Source organism: Rattus norvegicus, chromosome X (genome assembly GCF_036323735.1).
Source record: "Rattus norvegicus strain BN/NHsdMcwi chromosome X, GRCr8, whole genome shotgun sequence".
Lineage (NCBI taxonomy): Eukaryota > Metazoa > Chordata > Mammalia > Rodentia > Muridae > Rattus > Rattus norvegicus.
In genome coordinates, this window is record NC_086039.1 from 116,463,854 (window position 1) to 116,490,423 (window position 26,570).

Consider the following 26,570-nt stretch of genomic DNA (forward strand, 5'->3'; position numbering starts at 1 on the left):
GATATCAGCACTTGCATGTCTCTGTGTGTACTTTGCATGTGTCACTGTGAATTTAAAGCAGGCCGGAGCGGTTGGGAACCATGGCCAGTTGCTTTTCCTATAACTTACAGCCGGGAGTCTTTAACCACCAGAAAGAGGCAGCCAAAGTCATTAGAATCTGTAGTCTAACTAGTACTGTTGAGGTCAAAATTATATATAAACATGTCTACAACGAACAATCATGATAAAACATTCAATTTTGTATATTTTAAACACTGCAGTTTCCACACATCATTTAGTGGCTTTCAAGTCACAAAGTAACATTGACTTAGTATGTACTTTAAAAGTAGAGGCATAATAATTTAGGGGAAAGCAGGGATTTTCTAGAGTAAAAGAGGAAGGAGGGGCTGAAGAGTGGGCACAGTGGTCCCAGTACACATATGGTGGCCCAGAACCATCTGATGGGATCTGATACCCTCTTCTGTTGTGCAAGGCATACAGGAATACAGCACTCATATACATCAATAAATAAAAACCACAAGAGAAAAATCTACTTTTTAAAAATTGAGGAGGACATCTAAGATCAAAGTAATATTTAGAAGGATTTCCACTCTCTCTTGTTTGAGGAGAATCCGTCTCTGTAGCCCTGTCTGTCCTGGAACTATGTTGACCAGGCTGTCCTCAAACTAACAGAAGTGGACCTACCTCTGCCTCGCCTGCTGCAATTAAAAAGGTGACCTCGATGCCTTGCTTCAACATGAAACAAGCATGTATGAAAGAGAAATTGAGTTGGCCAGCATTGTCTAGAGGGTGAGAAGTCTTTTCTAGTCGGTCCTCTGCTCATCAAGACACTTGGACTGGGACCTGGAGAAATGGCTCAGCAGCACTAACTACTCCTCCAGAAATCCCAGACTTCATTCCCAGCTCCCAAACAACCAGGAAACCCATTGCCCTCTTCTGGTCTCCAAGGACATCCCAATGATGTTAAAGTGACCCATATATACCATCATATTACTATGGACATGACTGTTAGAAAAAGGGGGGACATTGAAATGGCTGTCCACTCTTTATGTGCTTTGCTGCTCATTTAACACTTTGCAAGGTGTCAAAGAAAATTGAACCAAAGCTTAAGTATACAAGAACCAGAGACTGCAACTCTTTTTTTTTTTTTTTTTTTATTAACTTGAGTATTTCTTATATACATTTCGAGTGTTATTCCCTTTCCCGGTTTCCGGGCAAACATCCCCCTCCCCCCTCCCCTTCCTTATGGGTGTTCCCCTCCCAACCCTCCCCCCATTGCCGCCCTCCCCCCATAGACTAGTTCACTGGGGGTTCAGTCTTAGCAGGACCCAGGGCTTCCCCTTCCACTGGTGCTCTTACTAGGATATTCATTGCTACCTATGGGGTCAGAGTCCAGGGTCAGTCCATGTATAGTCTTTAGGTAGTGGCTTAGTCCCTGGAAGCTCTGGTTGCTTGGCATTGTTGTACTTTTGGGGTCTCGAGCCCCTTCATGATCTTCCAGTTCTTTCTCTGATTCCTTCAATAGGGGACCTATTCTCAGTTCAGTGGTTTGCTGCTGGCATTCGCCTCTGTATTTGCTGTATTCTGGCTGTGTCTCTCAGGAGCGATCTACATCCGGCTCCTGTCGGTCTGCACTTCTTTGCTTCATCCATCTTGTCTAATTGGGTGGCTGTATATGTATGGGCCACATGTGGGGCAGGCTCTGAATGGGTGTTCCTTCAGTCTCTGTTTTAATCTTTGCCTCTCCCTTCCCTGCCAAGGGTATTCTTTTTCCTCATTTAAAGAAGGAGTGAAGCATTCACATTTTGATCATCCGTCTTGAGTTTCGTTTGTTCTAGGGATCTAGGGTAATTCAAGCATTTGGGCTAATAGCCACTTATCAATGAGTGCATACCATGTATGTCTTTCTGTGATTGGGTTAGCTCACTCAGGATGATATTTTCCAGTTCCAACCATTTGCCTACGAATTTCATAAACTCGTTGTTTTTGATAGCTGAGTAATATTCCATTGTGTAGATGTACCACATTTTCTGTATCCATTCCTCTGTTGAAGGGCATCTGGGTTCTTTCCAGCTTCTGGCTATTATAAATAAGGCTGCGATGAACATAGTGGAGCACGTGTCTCTTTTATATGTTGAGGCATCTTTTGGGTATATGCCCAAGAGAGGTATAGCTGGATCCTCAGGCAGTTCAATGTCCAATTTTCTGAGGAACCTCCAGACTGATTTCCAGAATGGTTTTACCAGTCTGCAATCCCACCAACAATGGAGGAGTGTTCCTCTTTCTCCACATCCTCGCCAGCATCTGCTGTCACCTGAGTTTTTGATCTTAGCCAATCGCACTGGTGTGAGGTGAAATCTCAGGGTTGTTTTGATTTGCATTTCCCTTATGACTAAAGATGTTGAACATTTCTTTAGGTGTTTCTCAGCCATTCGGCATTCCTCAGCTGTGAATTCTTTGTTTAGCTCTGAACCCCATTTTTTAATAGGGTTATTTGTTTCCCTGCGGTCTAACTTCTTGAGTTCTTTGTATATTTTGGAAATAAGGCCTCTATCTGTTGTAGGATTGGTAAAGATCTTTTCCCAATCTGTTGGTTGCCGTTTTGTCCTAACCACAGTGTCCTTTGCCTTACAGAAGCTTTGCAGTTTTATGAGATCCCATTTGTCGATTCTTGATCTTAGAGCATAAGCCATTGGTGTTTTGTTCAGGAAATTTTTTCCAGTGCCCATGTGTTCCAGATGCTTCCCTAGTTTTTCTTCTATTAGTTTGAGTGTGTCTGGTTTGATGTGGAGGTCCTTGATCCACTTGGACTTAAGCTTTGTACAGGGTGATAAGGATGGATCGATCTGCATTCTTCTACATGTTGCCCTCCAGTTGAACCAGCACCATTTGCTGAAAATACTATCTTTTTTCCATTGGATGGTTTTGGCTCCTTTGTCAAAAATCAAGTGACCATAGGTGTGTGGGTTCATTTCTGGGTCTTCAATTCTATTCCATTGGTCTATCTGTCTGTCTCTGTACCAATACCATGCAGTTTTTATCACTATTGCTCTGTTATACTGCTTGAGTTCAGGGATAGTGATTCCCCCTGAAGTCCTTTTATTGTTGAGGATAGCTTTAGCTATCCTAGGTTTTTTGTTATTCCAGATGAATTTGCAAATTGTTCTGTCTAACTCTTTGAAGAATTGGATTGGTATTTTGATGGGGATTGCATTGAATCTGTAGATTGCTTTTGGTAAAATGGCCATTTTTACCATATTAATCCTGCCAATCCATGAGCATGGGAGATCTTTCCATCTTCTGAGGTCTTCTTCAATTTCTTTCCTCAGTGTCTTGAAGTTCTTATTGTACAGATCTTTTACTTGCTTGGTTAAAGTCACACCGAGGTACTTTATATTATTTGGGTCTATTATGAAGGGTGTCGTTTCCCTAATTTCTTTCTCGGCTTGTTTCTCTTTTGTATAGAGGAAGGCAACTGATTTATTTGAGTTAATTTTATACCCAGCCACTTTGCTGAAGTTGTTTATCAGCTTTAGTAGTTCTCTGGTGGAACTTTTGGGATCACTTAAATATACTATCATGTCATCTGCAAATAGTGATATTTTGACCTCTTCTTTTCCGATCTGTATCCCTTTGATCTCCTTTTGTTGTCTGATTGCTCTGGCTAGAACTTCAAGAACTATATTGAATAAGTAGGGAGAGAGTGGGCAGCCTTGTCTAGTCCCTGATTTTAGTGGGATTGCTTCAAGTTTCTCTCCATTTAGTTTAATGTTAGCAACTGGTTTGCTGTATATGGCTTTTACTATGTTTAGGTATGGGCCTTGAATTCCTATTCTTTCCAGGACTTTTATCATGAAGGGGTGTTGAATTTTGTCAAATGCTTTCTCAGCATCTAATGAAATGATCATGTGGTTCTGTTCTTTCAGTTTGTTTATATAATGGATCACGTTGATGGTTTTCCGTATATTAAACCATCCCTGCATGCCTGGGATGAAGCCTACTTGATCATGGTGGATGATTGTTTTGATGTGCTCTTGAATTCGGTTTGCCAGAATTTTATTGAGTATTTTTGCGTCGATATTCATAAGGGAAATTGGTCTGAAGTTCTCTTTCTTTGTTGTGTCTTTGTGTGGTTTAGGTATAAGAGTAATTGTGGCTTCATAGAAGGAATTCGGTAGGGCTCCATCTGTTTCAATTTTGTGGAATAGTTTGGATAATATTGGTATGAGGTCTTCTATGAAGGTTTGATAGAATTCTGCACTAAACCCGTCTGGACCTGGGCTCTTTTTGGTTGGGAGACCTTTAATGACTGCTTCTATTTCCTTAGGAGTTATGGGGTTGTTTAACTGGTTTATCTGTTCCTGATTTAACTTCGATACCTGGTATCTGTCTAGGAAATTGTCCATTTCCTGAAGATTTTCAAATTTTGTTGAATATAGGTTTTTATAGTAAGATCTGATGATTTTTTGAATTTCCTCCGAATCTGTAGTTATGTCTCCCTTTTCATTTCTGATTTTGTTAATTTGGACACACTCTCTGTGTCCTCTCGTTAGTCTGGCTAAGGGTTTATCTATCTTGTTGATTTTCTCAAAGAACCAACTTTTGGTTCTGTTGATTCTTTCTATGGTCCTTTTTGTTTCTACTTGGTTGATTTCAGCTCTGAGTTTGATTATTTCCTGCCTTCTACTCCTCCTGGGTGTATTTGCTTCTTTTTGTTCTAGAGCTTTTAGGTGTGCTGTCAAGCTGCTGACATATGCTCTTTCCTGTTTCTTTCTGCAGGCACTCAGCGCTATGAGTTTTCCTCTTAGCACAGCTTTCATTGTGTCCCATAAGTTTGAGTATGTTGTATCTTCATTTTCATTAAATTCTAAAAAGTTTTTAATTTCTTTCTTTATTTCTTCCTTGACCAGGTTATCATTGAGTAGAGCATTGTTCAATTTCCACGTATATGTGGGCATTCTTCCCTTATTGTTATTGAAGACCAGTTTTAGGCCGTGGTGGTCCGATAGCACGCATGGGATTATTTCTATCTTTCTGTACCTGTTGAGGCCCGTTTTTTGACCAATTATATGGTCAATTTTGGAGAAATTACCATGAGGAGCTGAGAAGAAGGTATATCCTTTTGCTTTAGGATAGAATGTTCTATAAATATCCGTTAAGTCCATTTGGCTCATGACTTCTCTTAGTCTGTCTACATCACTGTTTAATTTCTGTTTCCATGATCTGTCCATTGATGAGAGTGGGGTGTTGAAATCTCCCACTATTATTGTGTGAGGTGCAATGTGTGTTTTGAGCTTTAGTAAGGTTTCTTTTACATATGTAGGTGCCCTTGCATTTGGGGCATAGATATTTAGGATTGAGAGTTCATCTTGGTTGATTTTTCCTTTGATGAATATGAAGTGTCCTTCCTTATCTTTTTTGATGACTTTTAGTTGGAAATTGATTTTATTTGATATTAGAATGGCTACTCCAGCTTGCTTCTTCTGACCATTTGCTTGGAAAGTTGTTTTCCAGCCTTTCACTCTGAGGTAGTGTCTGTCTTTGTCTCTGAGGTGTGTTTCCTGTAGGCAGCAGAATGCAGGGTCCTCGTTGCGTATCCAGTTTGTTAATCTATGTCTTTTTATTGGGGAGTTGAGGCCATTGATATTGAGAGATATTAAGGAATAGTGATTATTGCTTCCCGTTATATTCATATTTGATGTGAGGTTATGTTTGTGTGCTTTCATTCTCTTTGTTTTGTTGCCAAGACGATTAGTTTCTTGCTTCTTCTAGGGTATAGCTTGCCTCCTTATGTTGGGCTTTACCATTTATTATCCTTTGTAGTGCTGGATTTGTAGAAAGATATTGTGTAAATTTGGTTTTGTCATGGAATATCTTGGTTTCTCCATCAATGTTAATTGAGAGTTTTGCTGGATACAGTAATCTGGGCTGGCATTTGTGTTCTCTTAGGGTCTGTATAACATCAGTCCAGGATCTTCTGGCCTTCATAGTTTCTGGCGAGAAGTCTGGTGTGATTCTGATAGGTCTCCCTTTATATGTTACTTGACCTTTTTCCCTTACTGCTTTTAATATTCTTTCTTTATTTTGTGCGTTTGGTGTTTTGACAATTATGTGACGGGAGGTGTTTCTTTTCTGGTCCAATCTATTTGGAGTTCTGTAGGCTTCCTGTATGTCTATGGGTATCTCTTTTTTTAGGTTAGGGAAGTTTTCTTCTATGATTTTGTTGAAGATATTTACTGGTCCTTTGAGCTGGGAGTCTTCACTCTCTTCTATACCTATTATCCTTAGGTTTGATCTTCTCATTGAGTCCTGGATTTCCTGTATGTTTTGGACCAGTAGCTTTTTCCGCTTTACATTATCTTTGACAGTTGAGTCAATGATTTCTATGGAATCTTCTGCTCCTGAGATTCTCTCTTCCATCTCTTGTATTCTGTTGGTGAAGCTTGTATCTACAGCTCCTTGTCTCTTCTTTTGGTTTTCTATATCCAGGGTTGTTTCCATGTGTTCTTTCTTGATTGCTTCTATTTCCATTTTTAGTTCCTTCAACTGTTTGATTGTGTTTTCCTGGAATTCTTTCAGGGATTTTTGCGATTCCTCTCTGTAGGCTTTTACTTGTTTATTAATGTTTTCCTGTGCTTCCCTAAGTGTGTTCAGGTCTTTCTTGAAGTCCTCCAGCATCATGATCAAATATGATTTTGAAACTAGATCTTGCTTTTCTGGTGTGTTTGGATATTCCATGTTTGTTTTGGTGGGAGAATTGGGCTCCGATGATGGCATGTAGTCTTGGTTTCTGTTGCTTGGGTTCCTGCGCTTGCCTCTCGCCATCAGATTATCTCTAGTGTTACTTTGTTCTGCTATTTCTGACAGTGGCTAGACTGTCCTATAAGCCTGTGTGTCAGGAGTGCTGTAGACCTGTTTTCCTCTCTTTCAGTCAGTTATGGGGACAGAGTGTTCTGCTTTCGGGCGTGTAGTTTTTCCTCTCTACAGGTCTTCAGCTGTTCCTGTGGGCCTGTGTCTTGAGTTCACCAGGCAGCTTTCTTGCAGCAGAAAATTTGGCCTTACCTGTGGTCCCGAGGCTCAGGTTTGCTCGTGGGGTGCTGTCCAGGGGCTCTCTGCAGCGGCAGCAACCAGGAAGACCTGTGCCGCCGTTTCCGGGAGCTTCAGTGCACCAGGGTTCCAGATGGTCTTTGGCTTTTTCCTCTGGCGTCCGAGATGTGTGTGTAGAGAGCAGTCTCTTCTGGTTTCCCAGGCTTGTCTGCCTCTCTGAAGGTTCAGCTCTCCCTCCCACGGGATTTGGGTGCAGAGAACTGTTTATCCGGTCTGTTTCCTTCTGGTTCTGGTGGTGTCTTAGGCACAGGGGTCCTGCCGCTCCTGGGCCCTCCCCCACGGGAGCCCAGAGGCCTTATACAGTTTCCTCTTGGGCCAGGGATGTGGGCAGGGGTGAGCAGTGTTGGTGGTCTCTTCCGCTCTGCAGCCTCAGGAGTGCTCACCTGACCAGGCGGTTGGGTCTCTCTCTCACCGGGTCTGGGAGCAGAGAGCTGCTGCGGGCCGGGATCCGCGGGTGTGGGACTTCCGGTAAACACAGAACGTGCCCGGTTCTAGAGAAATTCTGCTTCCGTGTGTCCCAAGCTCACCAGGCAGCTTTCTTGCAGCAGAAAATTTGGTCTTACCTGTGGTCTCGAGGCTCAAGTTCGCTCGTGGGGTGCTGCCCAGGGGCTCTCTGCAGCGGCAGCAACCAGGAAGACCTGTGCCGCCCCTTCCGGGAGCTTCAGTGCACCAGGGTTCCAGATGGTCTTTGGCTTTTTCTTCTGGCGTCCGAGATGTGTGTGCAGGGAGCAGTCTCTTCTGGTTTCCCAGGCCTGTCTGCCTCTCTGAAGGTTTAGCTCTCCCTCCCACGGGATTTGGGTGCAGAGAACTGTTTATCCGGTCTGTTTCCTTCAGGGTCCGGCAGTGTCTGTGGCAGGGGTCCTGCCGCTCCTGGGCCCTCCCCCACGGGAGCCCAGAGGCCTTATACAGTTTCCTCTTGGGCCAGGGATGTGGGCAGGGGTGAGCAGTGTTGGTGGTCTCTTCCGCTCTGCAGCCTCAGGAGTGCCCACCTGACCAGGCGGTTGGGTCTCTCTCTCACTGGGTCTGGGCGAGACTGCAACTCTTGTTGGCTGTTGGTATGAGGGAAGAGAAAGGACACATGTTCTTACATGCTAGGTTTAGTATTTTTATGTAAATTAGAGTTTAAAACAGTATTCAGTGTAAACTAAGCTACAAAGAATACCAGTCACTATTAATTTTCAAGGACAGATAAAGGACAAAAGAGGCTCCAGATATTGTAAACAAACTTCAAAGCTAGGACTGTAATTAATAATTGTTTTTGTTTTGAGTATCACGAATTGAAGTTACTAGTCTTGTTTACTTACATATTTTTTAGTTTATTGAAGCAGATTTCCTCTGTGTAAGAACTCAGACCCTACTGGAACTCTCTCTCTCTGTAGACCAGGCTGGCCTCACACTCACAGAGATCTGCCTGCCTCTGCCTCCTATGTGCTAGGATTAAAGGCATCTGCTGTCATGCTGTGCTATTGGGCTTTTTAAATGTTGATTTTTTTTCCTATTTTGACTTATTGTGTTCAATGACTTAAACACGGTGGCTGTGCACATGCTAGGTAACATGCTGTATTTGCACATGCTCTACTACTGAACCATATACACAGAACACTGGGTTTTATACTTATAAACTAACACAGTTGCTTTCTTTGATTGTGAAAGCCTAATGGGGCAATGTATTTTTAAACAGAGATGATTACATGTTGATTTCTTGTTTTCACAATGATAGACTTGCTTTCACATCGTGGTGATAAGTCTTTAACCTTTTGCTAATAAGATCGGTCCACAGGATTAATCATTTAAAAATAGCAAAGTACTTAGAATGATGTCCGGCACAGAGTAAATGCTCCACAGCTCTTGGTAGTTTAAATAATTATTTCTATTTTTATTGATTGATTCCTTTGAGCCAGCGTCTCACCAAGTTACCTCAACTGGACAAACTTAATAATTCAATGGATTTTCTTGCTCTCAGCCTCTGTGGCAAATGTGGGACTCCCAACCCCTTACTAGTACTTCTCCCTCTCCCCTCCCCTCTCTCCCTCCCCCTCTCTCTCCCCTTCCCTCTCTCTCTCCCCTTCCCTCTCTCTCCCCCTCCCCCTCTCCCTTCCCCCCCTCTCTGATTTTCTCCTATTTAAAATAAATGTCGTCATGCTCTTTTCCAACGTTAGGCCGGCAACAATTTCCACAAGAAGGAAAAATTCAAACCAGCTATGTTGGAAACAAGCCCCATACTAGAAGCAATCGATATTTTCTGCAAATTCTTTCTGAAATCTTTCCTTCTTAAGTCATATGCCTCTGCATTGCTCTGGGCTGGCTGCTTGGCCTTTGCAGGACTCACTTTGGGGTGAAAAAGATCTTAAGTGTCTGCTGAAGATTTTGAGAGAAAGTTGGTGTGGCTTTGGAAAGGATGCCACCAAAGAAACTAAAAATGATGCATAGGATGAGAGTGGCTATTGCCTTCTGAGTAGTGTACGCAAGGAATTTGTCTCCAGGTGATAAAACAACTTTGTCCTCGAGGAGGGAAAACAGCGTAGCACAGAGAGCTCATTAGGATCACAAGTGAACCTTGAAAAAATTCACTGGGCAGCCGAGCGCAGTCTTGTGCTGGCTCTGATTTCTGAGTTGCCTGTTAAGCCAAAGACTGACTATATATATGTATGTATATATATATATATATATACATACATATATATATATATATATATATATATATATATATATATACCCCAACGGTTTTGTCATCCAATCCAGGAATGTCTTCCCTGAGTAGAAAGAAAAATGCAGACATTCATGTAGTGAACCAATCTGATATAGGAATTTTCTTTTTTTAATATCATTAAATTTATTTATTCACTTTACGAACCAATATCAATCCTTCCTCTCCTCCCAGAACCCCTCAAGCAAGTCCTCCCCCATCTGAACTTCCCCGAAGCCCCCGACTCTGTATCAAATACCACCCACACACGCTCTCCCCACCACCTACCTACCTACCCACTCTCCACCCTCTCCCCCATATATCAAGTTGCTGCAGGACTTGGGGCATCCTCTACCACTGAGGCCAGACAAGGCTATATATACTTTAGGGGCGGAGAATCCAAAGATAGACAGGCATGCAACAAGCTCTTGGACAGCCTTTGTTTCAGTCCTTAGGGGAACTCCATGAAAACCAAGTGGCTCATCTACTACATATGTGCAGGGTGTGTAGGTATAAAGCATGCTTGCTCTTTGGTTGGTGACTCAGTCTCTGGGAGCATCTGAGGGTCCACTTTAGTTGACTCTGATGTATAAATTTTCAATGCTCTTAATTTTCGTAAGAAAAGAGTTCTATCAACTAACACCCCCCCCCCCGACCTCCCAGGGACTAAAACACCAACTAAAGAGTATACATGGGATGGGGGGAACACGTGACTCCGCATATGTAACCTTATCAATAGGAAAAGAGGCCCTTGGTCCTGGGAAGGCTGGATACCCCCAGTATAGGGGAATGCCAGGGCTGAGAGGTAGGAGTGGATGGGTGGAGCAGCACCCTCATAGAAGCAGGGGGAGGGAGGATGAGATAGGGGGTTTCCAGAGGGGAAACCGGAAAAGTGGATAACATCTGAAATGTAAATAAATAAAATATACAATAAAAGAGAATAGTTGGGCTGGAGAGATGATGGCTCAGTGGTTAAGAGCACTGACTGCTCTTCCAGAGGTCCTGAGTTCAAATCCCAGCAACCACATGGTGGCTCACAACCATCTGTAATGAGATCTGATGCCCTCTTCTGGTGTGCCTGAAGGCAGCTACAGTGTACTTGTATATAATAAATAAATCTTAAAAAAAAAAGAGAGAGAGAATAGTTATGATGAGATCTGGTGCCCTCTTCTGGCTTGCAGGCATACATGCAGGCAAAACACTGCATAATAAATCGATCTTGTTTCACAAAAGGAAAGAAAAAGGATTTAAACTAAGAGACAGAGCAAAATGTTATGGAACAAAATTTGAGGTTGGCTGAAATGTGTTTAGAGATATTTGGTATGGAGAATTTGTAACATAGCTCAGTGGTAAATATAGATTCAGTCATCAGCACCACATAAAAAGGCATAAAAATTTAATTAGACTTTCTGCATCATTCACAAGCACTGTTTCTTATAATTATGAAAGAGGTAGGATATTTTACCCCCACGATATTCTTACTGCAGTATTCCACTCTTCATATATATATATATATATATATAGTGGATTTATCATTCAGCAAGAATCATGATCATTGAAACAACTTAATTTGTTAGAAGACCATGGTGTGCGAAGCAGACGCACACAGAACAAGAAAAACAGCTCTTCCTGTCTTCCTCTGAAGCTGAAACAGGTTCGGGTCTGGCAGTGGTGACTGGTATGCTTGGTATGAGGAAATGCACACCTAATTCCACATTTTTTGTTTTGTTTTTTTTACAAATCGGAGTGGTTCACAATTAGGAAGACTAACTTTTGTCTGAGCAGATACTCTTTTTTTTTCTTCATTTTGTTTTGTCTAAGCAAGGGTCACAATCTGTAAACCAAGCAGGCTTTGAACTCCTGGCAATCCTCTTGCTTTAATCTCCTGAGTGAGTCACCAGGCCGGACTATTTTTCTTTTGTTTTTGAGACAGGGGCTCATTATGGGTATAGCATGAAATTTCAACTTTTGAGGGCACAGCATTAAAACTAGAGGAAGTGCTGTGCATGGTGGCGCATACATTGAAGCCCAACACTTACGAGGCAGAGACAGGACATCTCTGAGTTCAAGGCCAGCCTGGTCTACAAAATAACTTCAGAATAGCCAGGGCTACACAGAGAAACCTGGTCTCAAACTACACCCACATACACACACACAAACACACACACACACACACACACACACACACACACACACACCTGCAAAAAACTAGAGGGAACTTGATTTTTAAAAGTTAATTGCACAGCATTTTCCTAAACAATAGTATGTTTAGAGAACCAAAGTTGGTGATGGGTTGATATGACTATGATAATGAATAACAATTATCCATTACAGAAAGTCCCTGTTTTGCTGTGCTTGGTGGCACATATGTAATCCCAGCCCTTGAGAAGGCAGAGGCCGGTAGATCTAACAAATCAACAACAAAAACGATCCTTTCTCTTAGTGGATTGATTACAAAAGGGCTTTGCCCGAAGCCTGCATAGGCTAGACTCTTCCAGTCTGCACGGCTGTACATTGTGAACTTCAACTAAAGGTGACCTCTTCCAGGGAGGAGAGTGACAGTGTCTATGAGTCAGCAGCACTAAAAGACTTTGACATGGGCTATGTTCTCTTTAGCCATTCTTTGGTTTATGCTTCTATTTAAAGGGAGGTTCAAAAGGCATTTAGCAAAAGTTTCAGGACCCTGAACGATGGCTCAGTAGGTAAAGCATTGCGTAGCAAGCCTGCTGAGTTGAATTTGATCTCCAGAGTGCATGTAAACATGGATGGAGAGAACCAACTCCTCGAAATTGTTCTCTAACCTCCATTTGTGTGCCCCTGCCGTAACAACAGTGATTCAATTTGTTTTAAAGAATATTTAGCAGGTTGCCAGACTTATTCCTAGTTGCCAGTGAAAAATTGAAGCATGAACATTGTAAGCAGGGGAGATTTTGGAAGGAGACAAATTTGAGAATAACAGAAGTATAGAGACAGATTTTAAGGACGCTCATTCATTCACATTATTAAACCAGTATAGAAAGCTTACATTTGGGCTGGAGAGATGGCTCAGTGGTTAATAGCACTGTCTGTTCTTCCAGAAGACCCAGGTTCGATTCCACATGGCATCCACATGGCAGCTTACAACTGTCTGTAGCTCCAGTTCCAGGAGATCTGGCACCTTCGCAGACATATATGGACACAGAACATCAACGCATAAGAAATAAAAATAAATCTTTTCTAAAAGGGGAAATATTATTTTTGAAAACATTAACATATTATCCAGGTTCTGCGAAGGGCGGTGAAGCCCAAATAGGACAATCATTAAAAAGCCCTTTCTGAGTTTGCTTCCTCTTCTATCTCCTTCACATAACTGAGGACAAAACCCTGGCACTTGCGTGGACACAGCGCTAGTTTCACTTTTTTTGTTTTGTTTGTTTAAGACAGGGTTTCTCTGTGTAATAGTCCCAGATGTCTTAGACCTCACATGGTAGACCAGGCTGGCCTAGACTTTGGAGATCAGTCTGTCTCTGCCTCCAGAGTGCTGGGACTAAAGGTGTGCATGCTCACCGCCTAGTGAAATTTCCCAGTTTTAATTTTTATTTTTAGACAAGTTCTCACTGTCTTGTTCAAGGTGGCCACGAACATGCAATCGTTCTGTTTCCTGCCGGCTCTTTCTTGAGGTAAAAATTTTCTATGCAGCCCTAGCAACCAGGAACCCCTTTTGTAGCGGGGCTCAAACTTGTATAGATCCTCTTGCCTCTATACAAATGTGCCCACCATGCTTTGCCTTTGTTGTCTACATTCTTTCTTCCTTTTTCGACTAGTTTGTTGAGTACGCTGCATCGAGCAGTAGACTATACAGTATTAATAATATTGCCTACATCATACTTACTCTCCTTGGGAATCATCTCTGCCACCAGGATAACACATTTTTCCTTTGTTACTCTGTTGCTTTGATTGAGTAAACTTTTAGCTACCACATCATACCACAAAATAGTTTTTTGGTCGAGTCATAAATTTTTGTCTGTGTGCTAAGAATCGTGGTTCAAGAAGGGGCTGTCCATCAGCCTCTTCTCTCTAAGAAAAGAACAAAGCTATGCTTCACTATGAGGAATGAACAGTTTTACCTGTGCCTTGGAACTGCAAGTTTTTTCACTTAAAAGTGCATTCAATGCATGCAGCCCTGAATGCTTTTGGCGAGTGTGTGAACTTGACGCTTCATCTTTAGTAACAGTACTGTAGCATTGCAGAAACCCAAGCCAGTTTTCCCCTTAACATTCACTGCCTGTGGAAAACACTGTAGGTGACAGACAGGTAAAACGGAGTTCAATGTGCTTGTTCTTGTGTCCTCTTGAAAAGTGTGAATCTGCAGCCTTGTTTTCATTGATAGATTTTCCAAGAGGTAAAGAGCAGTGACATTGCTAAAACCTTCCGCAAAGCCATCAACAGGAAAGAAGGGATTTGTGCTCTGGGAGGAACTTCAGAGTTGTCCAGTGAAGGAACCCAGCATTCCTACTCAGGTAATCATGGCATGGGTGTACTTGGGTCAGTACAGTGCACTGGGCAGATACAGACTGAAGCCCTAAAAAGCACGTTTCTCTAAGTAAATGTACTAAGGAGTCTTAGTGACCTAGTTGGGTCTTGGGTCACATATTTGTCAGAAAGTTCGGTGATGATAATCTTCATTACAGTGGAGGTGTGCAATAATATAAATACAATTTTTATATATTTTATAACTTCCCTAAAGATCAGTTCTTTTGTTTCTACTAGCATATTAATTAATCCCTAATGGCCACTGGATTGCCTTCACGTCTCTGAGTATTCAAAGAAGATGGCCACATAATTGTGAAGCATTATCTCTTAACAGCACTACACAACAAGTGTAGGGTTGGGGCCAAATAATTAACAGAGAGTATGAACTGATTTCTTGCTTACTTAATATAATTTTAGAGGAAGAAAAATATGCTTTCGTTAATTGGATAAATAAAGCTTTGGAAAATGATCCCGATTGCAGACATGTCATACCCATGAACCCAAATACTGATGACCTATTCAAAGCAGTTGGTGATGGAATTGTGCTCTGGTAAGAGACTAGTTTTGTTTTGTATCCCAATCTCCAAAGATAATCTCCACAGAATAACTGTACTTGGTTATGTGGTTATTTGGCTGTTTGATATCTAGAAGGGGGGCATCAATTGCTCAGGTTTGTCTTTTTCATTTAATATCTAAATCTATGTGTAAAAGTAAAAGTCAGTCACAGAGTGGGGACCTCTTTTATAGGGTAGAATTTTTGGCTTCCAATTTCTCATTACTGAGAAAGCAGAACATTACATTTTTTAAAAAAAAATGTAAGTATGTCACTATCTATTCTGAAATACCTTGACTTCTCAAGGGAGAATAAGAGGCTAGCCTTCAGTTCTAACTCTCCAGTGATCTGATTCTGAAAACTGCTTTCCTCACTTTAGCTACATCTGAACCAGCAGTATCTTGGCAGGAGTGATGTAAGATTATCACTTGTCTGTTGCTGCTCTTGTTCTCAGAGATGGTTTTGCCACACTGTTCTAAAATAAGCTCATTATTGAAGTCTGGGTTCCTATGTAAGGCTTCCCACACAGTAGCTGTGTGGATGGGGTCCAGATAGTCAGAACCTTTTACATGTTCATGGCCTTGGTTTCCAAACTCAGCACATGAGAGCAAATGCCTGTAATCCCAGCACTCATGGAATGGGGTCAGACAAATATCTGTGAGTTCAAGGACAGCCAAGGAGACAGGGAGATCCTGTCCCAAAATAAAAAAGAAGGAAGGAAGGAAGGAAGGAAGGAAGGAAGGAAGGAAGGAAGGAAGGAAGGAAGGAAAGAACAGAAAAACAAAAGATAGAAGAAAAAGCAACAACAGAGCTAACCTGCCAGGCAGTGATGACACACACCTTTAATTCCAGCACTTGGATGGCAGAGGCAGGCAGATCTCTATAAGTTCAAGGCCAGCCTTGTCCACAAAGTGGATAGCCAGGACTACACATAGAAACCCTATCTTAAAACAAAACAACAGGGGTTGGGGATTTAGCTCAGTGGTAGAGCGCTTGCCTAGCAAGCGCAAGGCCCTGGGCTCAGTCCCCAGCTCCGAAAAAAAAAAAAAAAAGGAAGAAAAAAAAACAACAAAGCAAAACAAAACAAAATTAAAAACCCTCACAACCTTAGCATCACAAAAAAAACCCAAAAAGTAAAACTTAGATTTGGGTTATGTATGTATGCATGTGTTTGTGTGTATACATACATACATGTACATATGTATATATGTGTATATATATGTATATGGAATATGAATAATTTTTTCAGACCTGGGCACCCCAAAATGTCATCATATTTTATCTAATCTGCAGTTTGGACATATATATTTTGTGGTCAACGTGATAAACATCATCTGTGACATTTTGTTTTTATTTTATGTGTAGCTTCATGGGTTTATGTATACCACCTTGTGCACGTACCTGTGAAGGCCAAAAGAATGCCTAGAATCCCCTGAAACTGGAGTTAACAGGCAGTTGTGAGCTGTTCAGTATAGGTGCTAGGAGCCAAACCTGGGTCCTCTACAAGAGCAGTAATGTTCTTAACTCCTGGGCTATCTCTTCAGCCCCAGATCGAGTGCATTTTTTATATTGCATGAAAGATAGTTTATAATAAGCTTTAACATTCATGAAGATTTATCAAAGTGTTGTTGTTAGAGACAGGATTTCGTATGTCTCAAGCTAGCCTCAACTTGATATGTAGTCCAGGATGGCCTCGAACTCCTGATTCTTTTGCCTCCATGCTCTTGTGCTAGGAATATATATTTCTCCATGTCCTAGTTATGTGGTGCTGGTCACTGAACCCATGACCTCATACATGCTAGGTAAGCACTCTACAAAGTGAGATATTAACACCGAACTTTGTGGACTCTTTCAAAGTAAACCAACTTTTGTTTGTTTCAGCAAAATGATCAACCTTTCTGTTCCCGATACAATTGATGAGAGAGCAATCAATAAGAAGAAGCTTACACCCTTCATCATTCAGGTGTGAGGAGTTCTCTATTCTCTCTTCCATGAACTGTGATTTGAAACAGAGACCATACACTGTGTATTCTGTTTGCTGGCCTTTAATCTTTAGAGCAGCTCCGCGTGTGGAATGATCATTGATGTTTCAGTGAGCTGGAACTCAGAAAGGATTGCGGGGCTTGCTGGAAATTAACACTGGCACTTTTGAACTCAAAGCCCTGTGTTCCTTTCATTACCTATTGAGTTAAGATATCACCAAAATGAACAAAATGATCAAGCTCTTTCTTAGCTGGTGTGCTTAAAGGGTGGAGCGTTTTTGGTTTTCCACTGAATAAGTAGTAGATTAGTACAGCGAAGTGCCATCAGGCAGGAGTGACCTTGAGATAGATAGATTGGTCATTTCTAGAACCTGGATTTATGCCATATACTGTTGGACTCCAAATTTAGGCAGTTTTGGAAAAAATAACACCATGGATATATTGACTTTGGTGACTTGACATTTTTACTTTAGAATTGGCATAATTCCAAAGCAACCAGGTCAAAAGAAAAAGTCCATTCCCTGTAGAATTCTGCACAAAGATTACGAGTGAGGCTGAGGATTGTTGTCGCTTTGCTGCTTATTGCCCAACTCTGCCATTTGTTTTCTGTAAATGTGGGTGGATGAAATTAATACCTCTTGCTAATTTCTCAACTGAGCGGTATTTTCAGTGAAGGCTGAGGTGGACTGGGTGTGGAAAAAAAAAAGGTCAAGAAGTGCATAATTTGGTCTGTCTTCCAGGAAAACTTGAACTTGGCCCTGAATTCTGCTTCTGCCATTGGGTGTCACGTTGTGAACATTGGTGCCGAAGATCTGCGTGCCGGGAAACCTCATCTGGTCTTGGGACTGCTCTGGCAGATTATTAAGATTGGCTTATTTGCTGACATTGAATTAAGCAGGAATGAAGGTAATGGAACACAGTTGTTTTTTGAAAGATGTATATTGTTGATTTTTACTTTCTCTTCATGAAAACTGTCATGCTTGCACTTAACTGAGTTGAGCAGATGGAAACTAGAATAAATCCAGAGCTATTCAGAAAAACAACCTGTACATACACCTCTGTTCTTTATTTGTAGCTAATATGACAGTTCACATTGGATTTTTCTCTAAAGACAAAAATACACAGAGAAGTTGATATTAAGTGCCTTCCTTAGTCTCTCTCCACTTTAGAATTGTGTGTGTGCATGTATTTTTTTAATTTACTTATTATATTTATATAAGTACACTGTAGCTGTCTTCAGACACACCAGAAGAGGGCATCAGATCCCATTTCAGATGGCTGTGAGCCACCATGTGGTTGCTGGGAATTGAACTCAGGACCTCTGCAAGAGCAGTCAGTGCTCTTAATTGCTGAGCCATCTCTCCAGCCCCTGGTCTTCATACTTAAACTGCAAGCAATTTACCAAGCTCTTCTCTCCAGCCCCAGGCCTACTCTTGAGACAAGATCTAGCACTAAATCTGGAGCTTGCAAATTTGGCTAGATTGCCAGACAGCAAACCCCAGATACTGGCACACGCTCCACCCCACCCCAACCCTGCTTTCACCTCTGCAGCTCTAAAGGGTAGAGACTTGTGCTACCACGTCTGGCTTTTCACATGGGTGCTAGCAGTTGAACCTGGGTCCTCATGGTTTCACAGCAAGCCCTTTACTGACTGAGCCATGTCTTTAGCCCAGAGTTTGAGGACCTGGAAGTTAGGTCTCTATTACCAAAGTATCAAAAGACTGAAATGACGTATGATGCCTCATGCCTGTGATCCCAGCATTTGGGAGGTTGAGGCAGGGAGATCATGAGATTAGGGGAAGCATGGGAATGTTTCAAAGTAAAATGGTAGGAGAAAGGGAGAAAGAGCGTGCTCAAGTACTTGGCATGACCACTAGCACACAATATACTGACTGAGGCATTTCTGTCTACAAGCACTGGCGGCTTTGCTTCGAGATGGTGAGACTCTGGAGGAGCTTATGAAATTGTCTCCAGAAGAGCTTCTGCTGAGATGGGCCAACTTCCATCTGGAAAACTCAGGCTGGCAAAAGATCAACAACTTCAGTGCTGACATCAAGGTAACTATGCAAAGGGCCAGAGCATTCAGGGAGATGTGATGGCTTCAGAGATTTTTTTTATCCCATTTTAACAGAGACAAAAATTATAGGCTATCACCAGGCCCATGAGAGACAAAAGTCTCTCATGTTTTGAGATAAGGTCTTGCTATGTAGCTCAGGCTATACTAGACATGACTTTTGTAGACAATGCTAGCCTCAAACTTACTGTGATTCTTCTTCTGCCTCTTGAACACTGGTATACAGAGAGATACCACCATAGCTGGATGATTATCTTTCCATACACTGATGTTGTCGTTTGCTTTTGTTTTTGTTTACTAAAGAATGTCTCCTATGTTCCAAGATGGCCTCAAGTCTGCCATGTAGTTAAAGATGATGTGAGATGCTGTAGTCACATTTTGTGGGATGTTCAGGATTAAATCCAGGGTTTCCTCCATTCAAGGCAAGCACACTACTAACTGTGGCCATTATGGTTTTTTCAAATGTGATTTGACTCTGTAGCCCAGGTCGGCTTGTGTCAACCAGGCTGGCTTCAAAACTGCAATCTTCCTGCCTCTGGCTAAAAACTATATACAGGCATATGCTGAAATGCCTAGTCAGTGGAAATCTTTATTAGGAATTCTGCTTTGAATACTTTTGAAAATCAAAGAATGCTTGCATTTATTGACCATGTGAAGCCTTAACCTCAATCCCCATCACTGTGGGAGACGGGGGAGAGACGAGCATGTTTTGTTAAGTGAGTTCTGACCTTAAAAGGTTAAATTTTATCTTGCCAACTATATGTGTTTCTCATTTAAGCTTTTCTAAATTTCAACTTTTTATATAATTAAATATATAATTAACATAACAAGTGTTGTTTCCTTAGGTCGATACCCATCTTGCTTTGTAATGTGTCCATTTTCTCTTTCCCTATGCTTCCTGGATTTCTGCTCTTCTATTTCATGGTTGTTTATTTGTCAAGCTCCTTGACTTCAGTAATTCAGTGAAGGTACAGAAATGCTTAATAGCTTTATTGGGTTGATGGCATCAATAAACTGTAAAGTCAGAACAAAATCAAGCTCAAAGAGAGGTGGAAAGCCAGACAGATGGACTTTTCCTGGGAGAAATATCTCAAATAAGAAGACAGAGAAGAATGCCATATATTATCGCCAAAGCTGATCCAAACGTCCTCGTCAACAAGGGACAATACGATGCAGTTACTCTTTGTAAATGTGCTCACACTGGTATGTTTGATTCTTTTGTAGGATTCCAAAGCCTATTTCCATCTACTCAATCAAATTGCACCGAAAGGACAGAAGGAAGGGGAACCACGGATAGATATTAACATGTCAGGTTTCAACGTAAGTATAGGTGCCTTTTCAAATTCTAGTCTTTTCCCATTGTTTCTTTTTTTTCCCTTTGGTTTCGATGAGGCAAACTCTTGCTACGTAATGCTGTAACCTGCTTGTATTAGACTCATAGAGAGTCCACCTGCCTCTGTTTTCTATGTATTGGGTCTAAAGCTTTGTGCTCCCATACCCAAATAATTTTGCATAAATTCTATCAAAATGTTTATGTAACTTCATGTAGTGGTGTGTGGTGTTGACACTTTTAAGGTTTTTTTAAAGAGGATTTGATACATGTGACTCTTAGAAGAGAAAGTATCCTGATTTATTTTGATAACTTGTGAGGTCCATAATTTTGATGGTAGTAGATTTTATGAATGACATAAACATTCAAAGAGAGTATGGGGGAAGAAGCTTATTCCCCACGGTAGGGGTAAAGGGCTAGTCTATGCATTAAGGGAACTATCTGTGGTAGCTTGTCCTCTTGAAATAAAATTACAGTCATGCTCAGAGGTGCGTCTCCAAGTTCATTTGAAATCAAGGTGAGTTGACAGCTAAGATGATCCATCCCAACAGCAAATCCTCCCTGAATGATGTTTGATTCATCCCCCAAAATCCATCCAGGCTTCCCCTACTGGCTCTAGAATTTGGTCTCTCTGCTTAGCATTTAAATTCCTACAAAATATTACTCATCACTTTCAGTCTGCCCCAAAAACCTCTTTTCACCTGCATATAGCTGTCTTAGACTTTACCAAACATTCCTCCCCTTTCAGTTTTTTAAGACAGGGTTTCTTTGCATAGCCCTGGTTGTCCTGAAACTCAATATGTAGACCAAGCTGGCCTTAAACTCAGAGATCTGCCTGCCTCTACCTGCCTCTACCTCTTGTGTGCTAGGATTAAAAGCGTGTGCCACAACCACCCAGCCCAAACATCCCTTTTAAGTCCAAGCCCATGCTTGCAAGTTTTTTCAGATATGTTCTTTAAGTAAAAAATTAAGGGTCTGGAGAGATGGCTCAGCCAAGTACTTGCTGCTCTAGCAGAGTGCTCTTTTTAGGCTTCCAACCTTTAACTCCAGATCTAGGAGATCCAAATGCCTTCATCTTCTATTCAGGCATTTGGGAATGAGAGAGATTTAAAAAAAGCTGTTTTGAAAATAAAATGTTTTTCTGAAACTATCCATATTTGAAGACAAGTCTTCAAAGGTTGGGTAATGGCTTCATTCCCTTTGCACGTTGCCATGAGCCTTAATCTCAATGGAATGCTTTATTCAGTCCTTAGATGTATTCTGGCGCCATCTTGGGGAATTTAAAAGTACTACATATTGCATGCCTCGTTTTAACATTCAAAACCAATTTTATAAGTACCGTGTGTTAGCTGAAAGAGCTATGCTTTACCCAACCTATGATTAGATTATAGATGAAATGTGTGTGTATATATACATACATACATACATAAGTACATACATACATAGATGATGGCCTTTAAAATATGTCTTCATTTTCTTCAACAGGAAACAGATGATTTAAAGAGAGCCGAAAGTATGCTTCAGCAAGCAGATAAATTAGGCTGCAGACAGTTCGTTACCCCGGCTGATGTTGTGAGCGGAAACCCCAAACTGAACTTGGCCTTTGTAGCCAACCTCTTTAATAAATATCCAGCACTAACTAAACCTGAGAACCAGGATATTGATTGGACTCTTCTAGAAGGTAACTCAAAGGTCCTCGAATTCGCATGTGCAGTCTGTAGCATAAAACCCCAGAGGCCGCAATGATGTCATTCCAACCCAGTGAGTTGCTTTATCCATTTGGCTTTTGAAAGAATCTGTTAGAAGCAGATGCCGTGCTGAGTGAGAACTGGAAATGGCTGGATGGAGGGAGTGATGGAAGCAAAGTATGCAAATAAAATAATGGAGTGGGGGAATGTGGCTCGGTGCCAGAGCTCTTACCTAGCACGGCCACTGCTACAAAAGAAACTAGAGGGCTGGAGAGATGGCTAAGTGGTTAAGAGCACCCGACTGGTGTTCCAGAGGTCCTGAGTTCAATTCCCAGCAACCACATGGTGGTTCACAACCATCTGTAAAGAGATCTGATGCCCTCTTCTGGTGCGTCTGAAGACAGCTACAGTGTACTTATATATAATAAATGAATGAATCTTAAAAAAAAAAAAAAAAAAAGAAACTAGAACATCCAGAGTCACCTGATATGAGAACACTTAGTAAACAAATGTTTGGCTCCAATGTTTAGTGCCATATCTTTCTCTCTTTTTTGTTTGTTTTAAACCTCCTTATTGATTTTGAGCGAAGAGTCTCATGTATTGCTTCTTTGAGATCTTTTTAACCTAGTCATCTATTTTGGGACAAGCATTTAATGTGTCTCCAGTTGACCTCAAACTTACTACACAGTAAGGAATGAACGTAAGATTTTGATGCTCCTGTCTCCAAGTGCTGGGATTACAGGCATCATTTGTGGTTTTGAGGGTGTTAGGGAGTAAACCTGGAACTTCATGCACTCTAGGCAAGGACTCTATAAACTGAGCTTCATTCCCCAGAGCCTCTGAGATAGTTGTGAGACAGGGTCTCACCCTGTAGCGGTAAGCTGGCCTGAAACAAACTATGTAGCCCAAGACTGGCCTCAAGCTCTTGGTGATCTTCTTTCTTCAGCCAAATGAGGGCTGAGATTAAAGATATGAGCCACCATGCCTGACTAGACCACAGAAAGGTATAAATACATACAGAATTTAACGTATAAGCTTTTGTAAACATATTTCATTTATCCATAGAGACATCCTAGCATGCAATGATTATTAGCTCAGAATAAAGCATATCAAATAAATGGATAGATGCAGTGGTGTTGTATGTACGAGACAATGAATTAATGAATATATTTTGTGAATGTTTTAATAGGAGAAACTCGTGAAGAAAGAACCTTTCGTAACTGGATGAACTCTCTTGGTGTGAATCCCCATGTCAACCATCTCTATGTGTAAGCTGCCTTACTGCTCTTAGGAAGTTATGAATATCATGAATATATGTAGCATAAATAATGACAACTATAAAATTTTTCTACATGTTCGTTTATAGCAACTATTCCTATTATGAAGCGTTACTGATTTCTATTATCGTTTTCCAAATACACACGAACCCAAATTCTTTCTTTGCCTACCTATTGGCTGTATGTGATAGAATATAAGTGTCTTGATGGTACTTCAGGGAAAAGGTACTTTAAGTTTCTTAAATAGTCCAGGAATATTCATAACAGACTACCCATGATTCCCTACAGTCTTTGGCTTCCTGGTCGGACTGTTCTTTGCTGACATACAGTGGTTTATATCCTAACAATATTCCCTAGCTTCATTATTTTCCTACCATCTGCCATTCACTACCTATGAAGTCTACTCATTGCATTTACATATATGTCAAAATCATACTATTTGCTTATCTACACATCTTTTTGACTCTCGAGTAGGGCCTTGGGTTTTCATCTTGTGTTCTCCACCTTTATAATATTTTTTGCTTGCAATAAGTGCACATCCTTACATCATCGTCATCATTTTGGTTTTTCAAGACAGGCTTTCTCTGTGTAGTCCTGGCTGTCCTGAAACACTCTCTGTTGACCAAGCTGGCCTCAGACTCAAAGAGATCTGCTTGGCTCTGCTTCCCAAGTGCTGTAATTAAAGACATGTGCCACTACTGCCTGGCCCTTATTTTTTAAGACAGGACAGCAACTTTGTGGCCCTGGCTGTCCTGGAACTGGCTATACAGACCAGTTTTAACTCACTCACAAAGATCACCCTGCCACTCCCTCCCAAGACTGGGACCAAAGGTGTGTGCCACCTTGCCCAGCTGTTCTCACACACTATTAAGTAAACTGAATGGTCTTGGCTCTATTTTCAGAACAGGTATATGAGTTATAGGAACTGTGACTTTATAGATCCTGTGTGATTTGTATCACTGCTTACAAACACTGATGAAGTTATGTTTCAAATTGTTAGTGACCTGCAGGATGCCCTGGTGATCTTACAGCTGTATGAGAGAATTAAAGTTCCTGTGGACTGGAGTAAAGTTAACAAGCCTCCATACCCAAAGCTGGGTGCCAACATGAAAAAGGTAGAGAACCTTGAATCTTCTTGATTACTTTCTTTTCCTTTAAAACCTGTAGACCCGGGCTGGAGAGACAGCTCAGTGGTTAATAGCACTGGCTGCTCTTCCAGAGGACCAAGGTTCAATACCCGGCAACTCCATGGCAGCTCACAATTGTCTGTAACTCCAGTTTCAGGCCTCTGAAACCACACAGACATACACAAATGCAAATCAAATAAAAATAAAAATGATATATAGATAGATACATACAACATACATACATACATACATACATACATACATACATACATACATATATTCATATATACATAAAAAACCTCTTGAGCCTAAGTTGCTTCTGGAGGACAAGGACAAGAACTAGATCTTGGCTTTGAGCAGATACTTACTATTATACAATACATGCGTGAGCGTGCGCACACACACACACACACACACACACACACACACACACACACACACGCATGCATGGTGGGATTATGCAGATTGAACAAATGACAATATTTAACCATTACTTTGCTTTTGTCGATTTGCAGTTAGAAAACTGCAACTATGCAGTTGAATTAGGGAAGAATCAAGCTAAATTCTCCTTGGTTGGCATTGGAGGACAAGACTTGAATGATGGGAACCCAACCTTGACCTTGGCTGTAGTCTGGCAGCTGATGAGAAGGTATTGTACACAGTGTTGACTATTAAAGCTTCACAGTTATATGCCTATATGAATTCACCCTTAGTATATTTTCACTGATTAAATTAATCATTTAGTTCAATGAATACAATTCAGAGCTCATTGTACTTAGACTCTGAAATGAGTGTATGTTGGATCTTCACTGGGAGATAACTCCTTGTGAGTTAGGTAGAATCGTAGCTATTGCCAGTCTGTCACAGAAGTCTACATGTGTAGATTTAAGCCTGATGCAATGTCACTGAATAACATTAACAGACAATCTAATGTAGTTCACTGACTAAAATTGTCAGAGGGTGTGCAGCTCTAGCTTAGTAGTCTACGATATACTTAGCATGCATGGAGGCTAACCTCAGAGCCCCCAGATGAATATAAGGAATTGACAGAAACCCAAAATGGTGGCTCATACTTGAAATGTCAGCACCTAGGAGTCTGAGGGGGGAGAAATGGCTAGTTTGAGGCCAGTTTGGGCTACATAGTGAATTCTGGGGTATCTTGAAGTATAACGTGGAACCTTGCCTCAAAACAACAAACCAAAAACAGTATCAGAAGAAATATGAACATCTGTATGTATCCATTTTGAAATGACGAACAGGGCCAGCAGGATAGCTCAGTGTTAAGGATCCTGTGCCCAGCTTGATGGCCTGAGTTCTGTTCCAGGAACCCATGTGGTAAAGGAACAAAACCAAGTCCCATAAGTTGTTCCTTGATTTCCATAGGGGTACCATAACATACATGTGTTCAAATACATATAAATAATTATAGTTGTTATAATTCTTTAAAAAATTGAAGATTCCTTTATCTTGATCCGTTTTTAATAATTCTTTGAGAATTTCATACAATGAGCTCTAATAATACCCAATCCCACTTCCAGCCCCTCCAACCGCGCTGGATTCCCCCACTTTTCTTTCCTACTTTTGTTATAACCTACTGAATCCCATTAATGTCTCCCATATGTACAGTGTGGAATGTTACATGTGAAGCATAGGGACCAATTAAAAGCCACATTCCATGATAAAAAACTTACTCTGTCACCCAGTCGTATCCACTGTCAACACTAAGAGTGAGGCATCATGGGTCCTTTCTCTATCCATGCTGTAATGCTGTGTCTTGATCTTGAGTGGGTCTTATTCAGGCAGTGGCAGCCATTGTGAATTGATGTGGGCAAACAGACCTGTCCTGAATCTGGAAGCAGAAGCTGGTGCAGAGGCCATGGGTCGCAGGGGGTGGGGCATGCTGCTTCCTGGCTTTCTCATCACTGCTTGTTCAGCCTGCATTCTTATATAACGTAGCATTACCAGCTCTAGAACCACCCACAAGGGACGGACCTTCCCCCATCAATAACTGACTAAGAAAGTGACTACACCAGGTCGTATGGAGACAGTTTCTCAATTAAGGCTTCTTCCTTTCAGATAACTGTATTTTGTGTGTCAAGTTGACACAAGACTAGCCAGCACAGAAAGAGAGAGAAAGAGAGTAGAGAATAGAGGATGACCTCAGGTGTCATGTTCAGGAACACGATCCACCTGCTTTGAGATCTGCCTACTATCCCGAGATAAAGTTAGAGCCT

The 26,570-nt window shown here is 41.3% G+C and overlaps 1 protein-coding gene across 8 annotated transcripts in view; it reads left to right on the forward strand.

Annotated features, from left to right (window-relative positions):
* Pls3 (plastin 3) overlaps positions 1-26,570 on the forward strand; it is a 94,652-nt gene that overhangs the window by 62,607 nt on the left and 5,475 nt on the right. For 4 of the 8 annotated variants that reach the window (XM_006257434.3, XM_063280325.1, XM_017602163.3 and 1 more), the window contains exons 4-14: positions 14,163-14,292; positions 14,723-14,855; positions 16,740-16,821; positions 17,581-17,746; positions 18,755-18,897; positions 19,856-19,882; positions 20,139-20,234; positions 21,730-21,925; positions 23,122-23,200; positions 24,210-24,324; positions 24,852-24,985. In XM_006257434.3, coding sequence (XP_006257496.1) covers positions 14,163-14,292; positions 14,723-14,855; positions 16,740-16,821; positions 17,581-17,746; positions 18,755-18,897; positions 19,856-19,882; positions 20,139-20,234; positions 21,730-21,925; positions 23,122-23,200; positions 24,210-24,324; positions 24,852-24,985 — 1,301 coding nt within the window. The remainder of the gene's footprint in view (positions 1-14,162; positions 14,293-14,722; positions 14,856-16,739; positions 16,822-17,580; positions 17,747-18,754; positions 18,898-19,855; positions 19,883-20,138; positions 20,235-21,729; positions 21,926-23,121; positions 23,201-24,209; positions 24,325-24,851; positions 24,986-26,570) is intronic. The other 4 variants (NM_031084.1, XM_063280326.1, XM_006257438.5 and 1 more) reach the window with 1 other exon arrangement.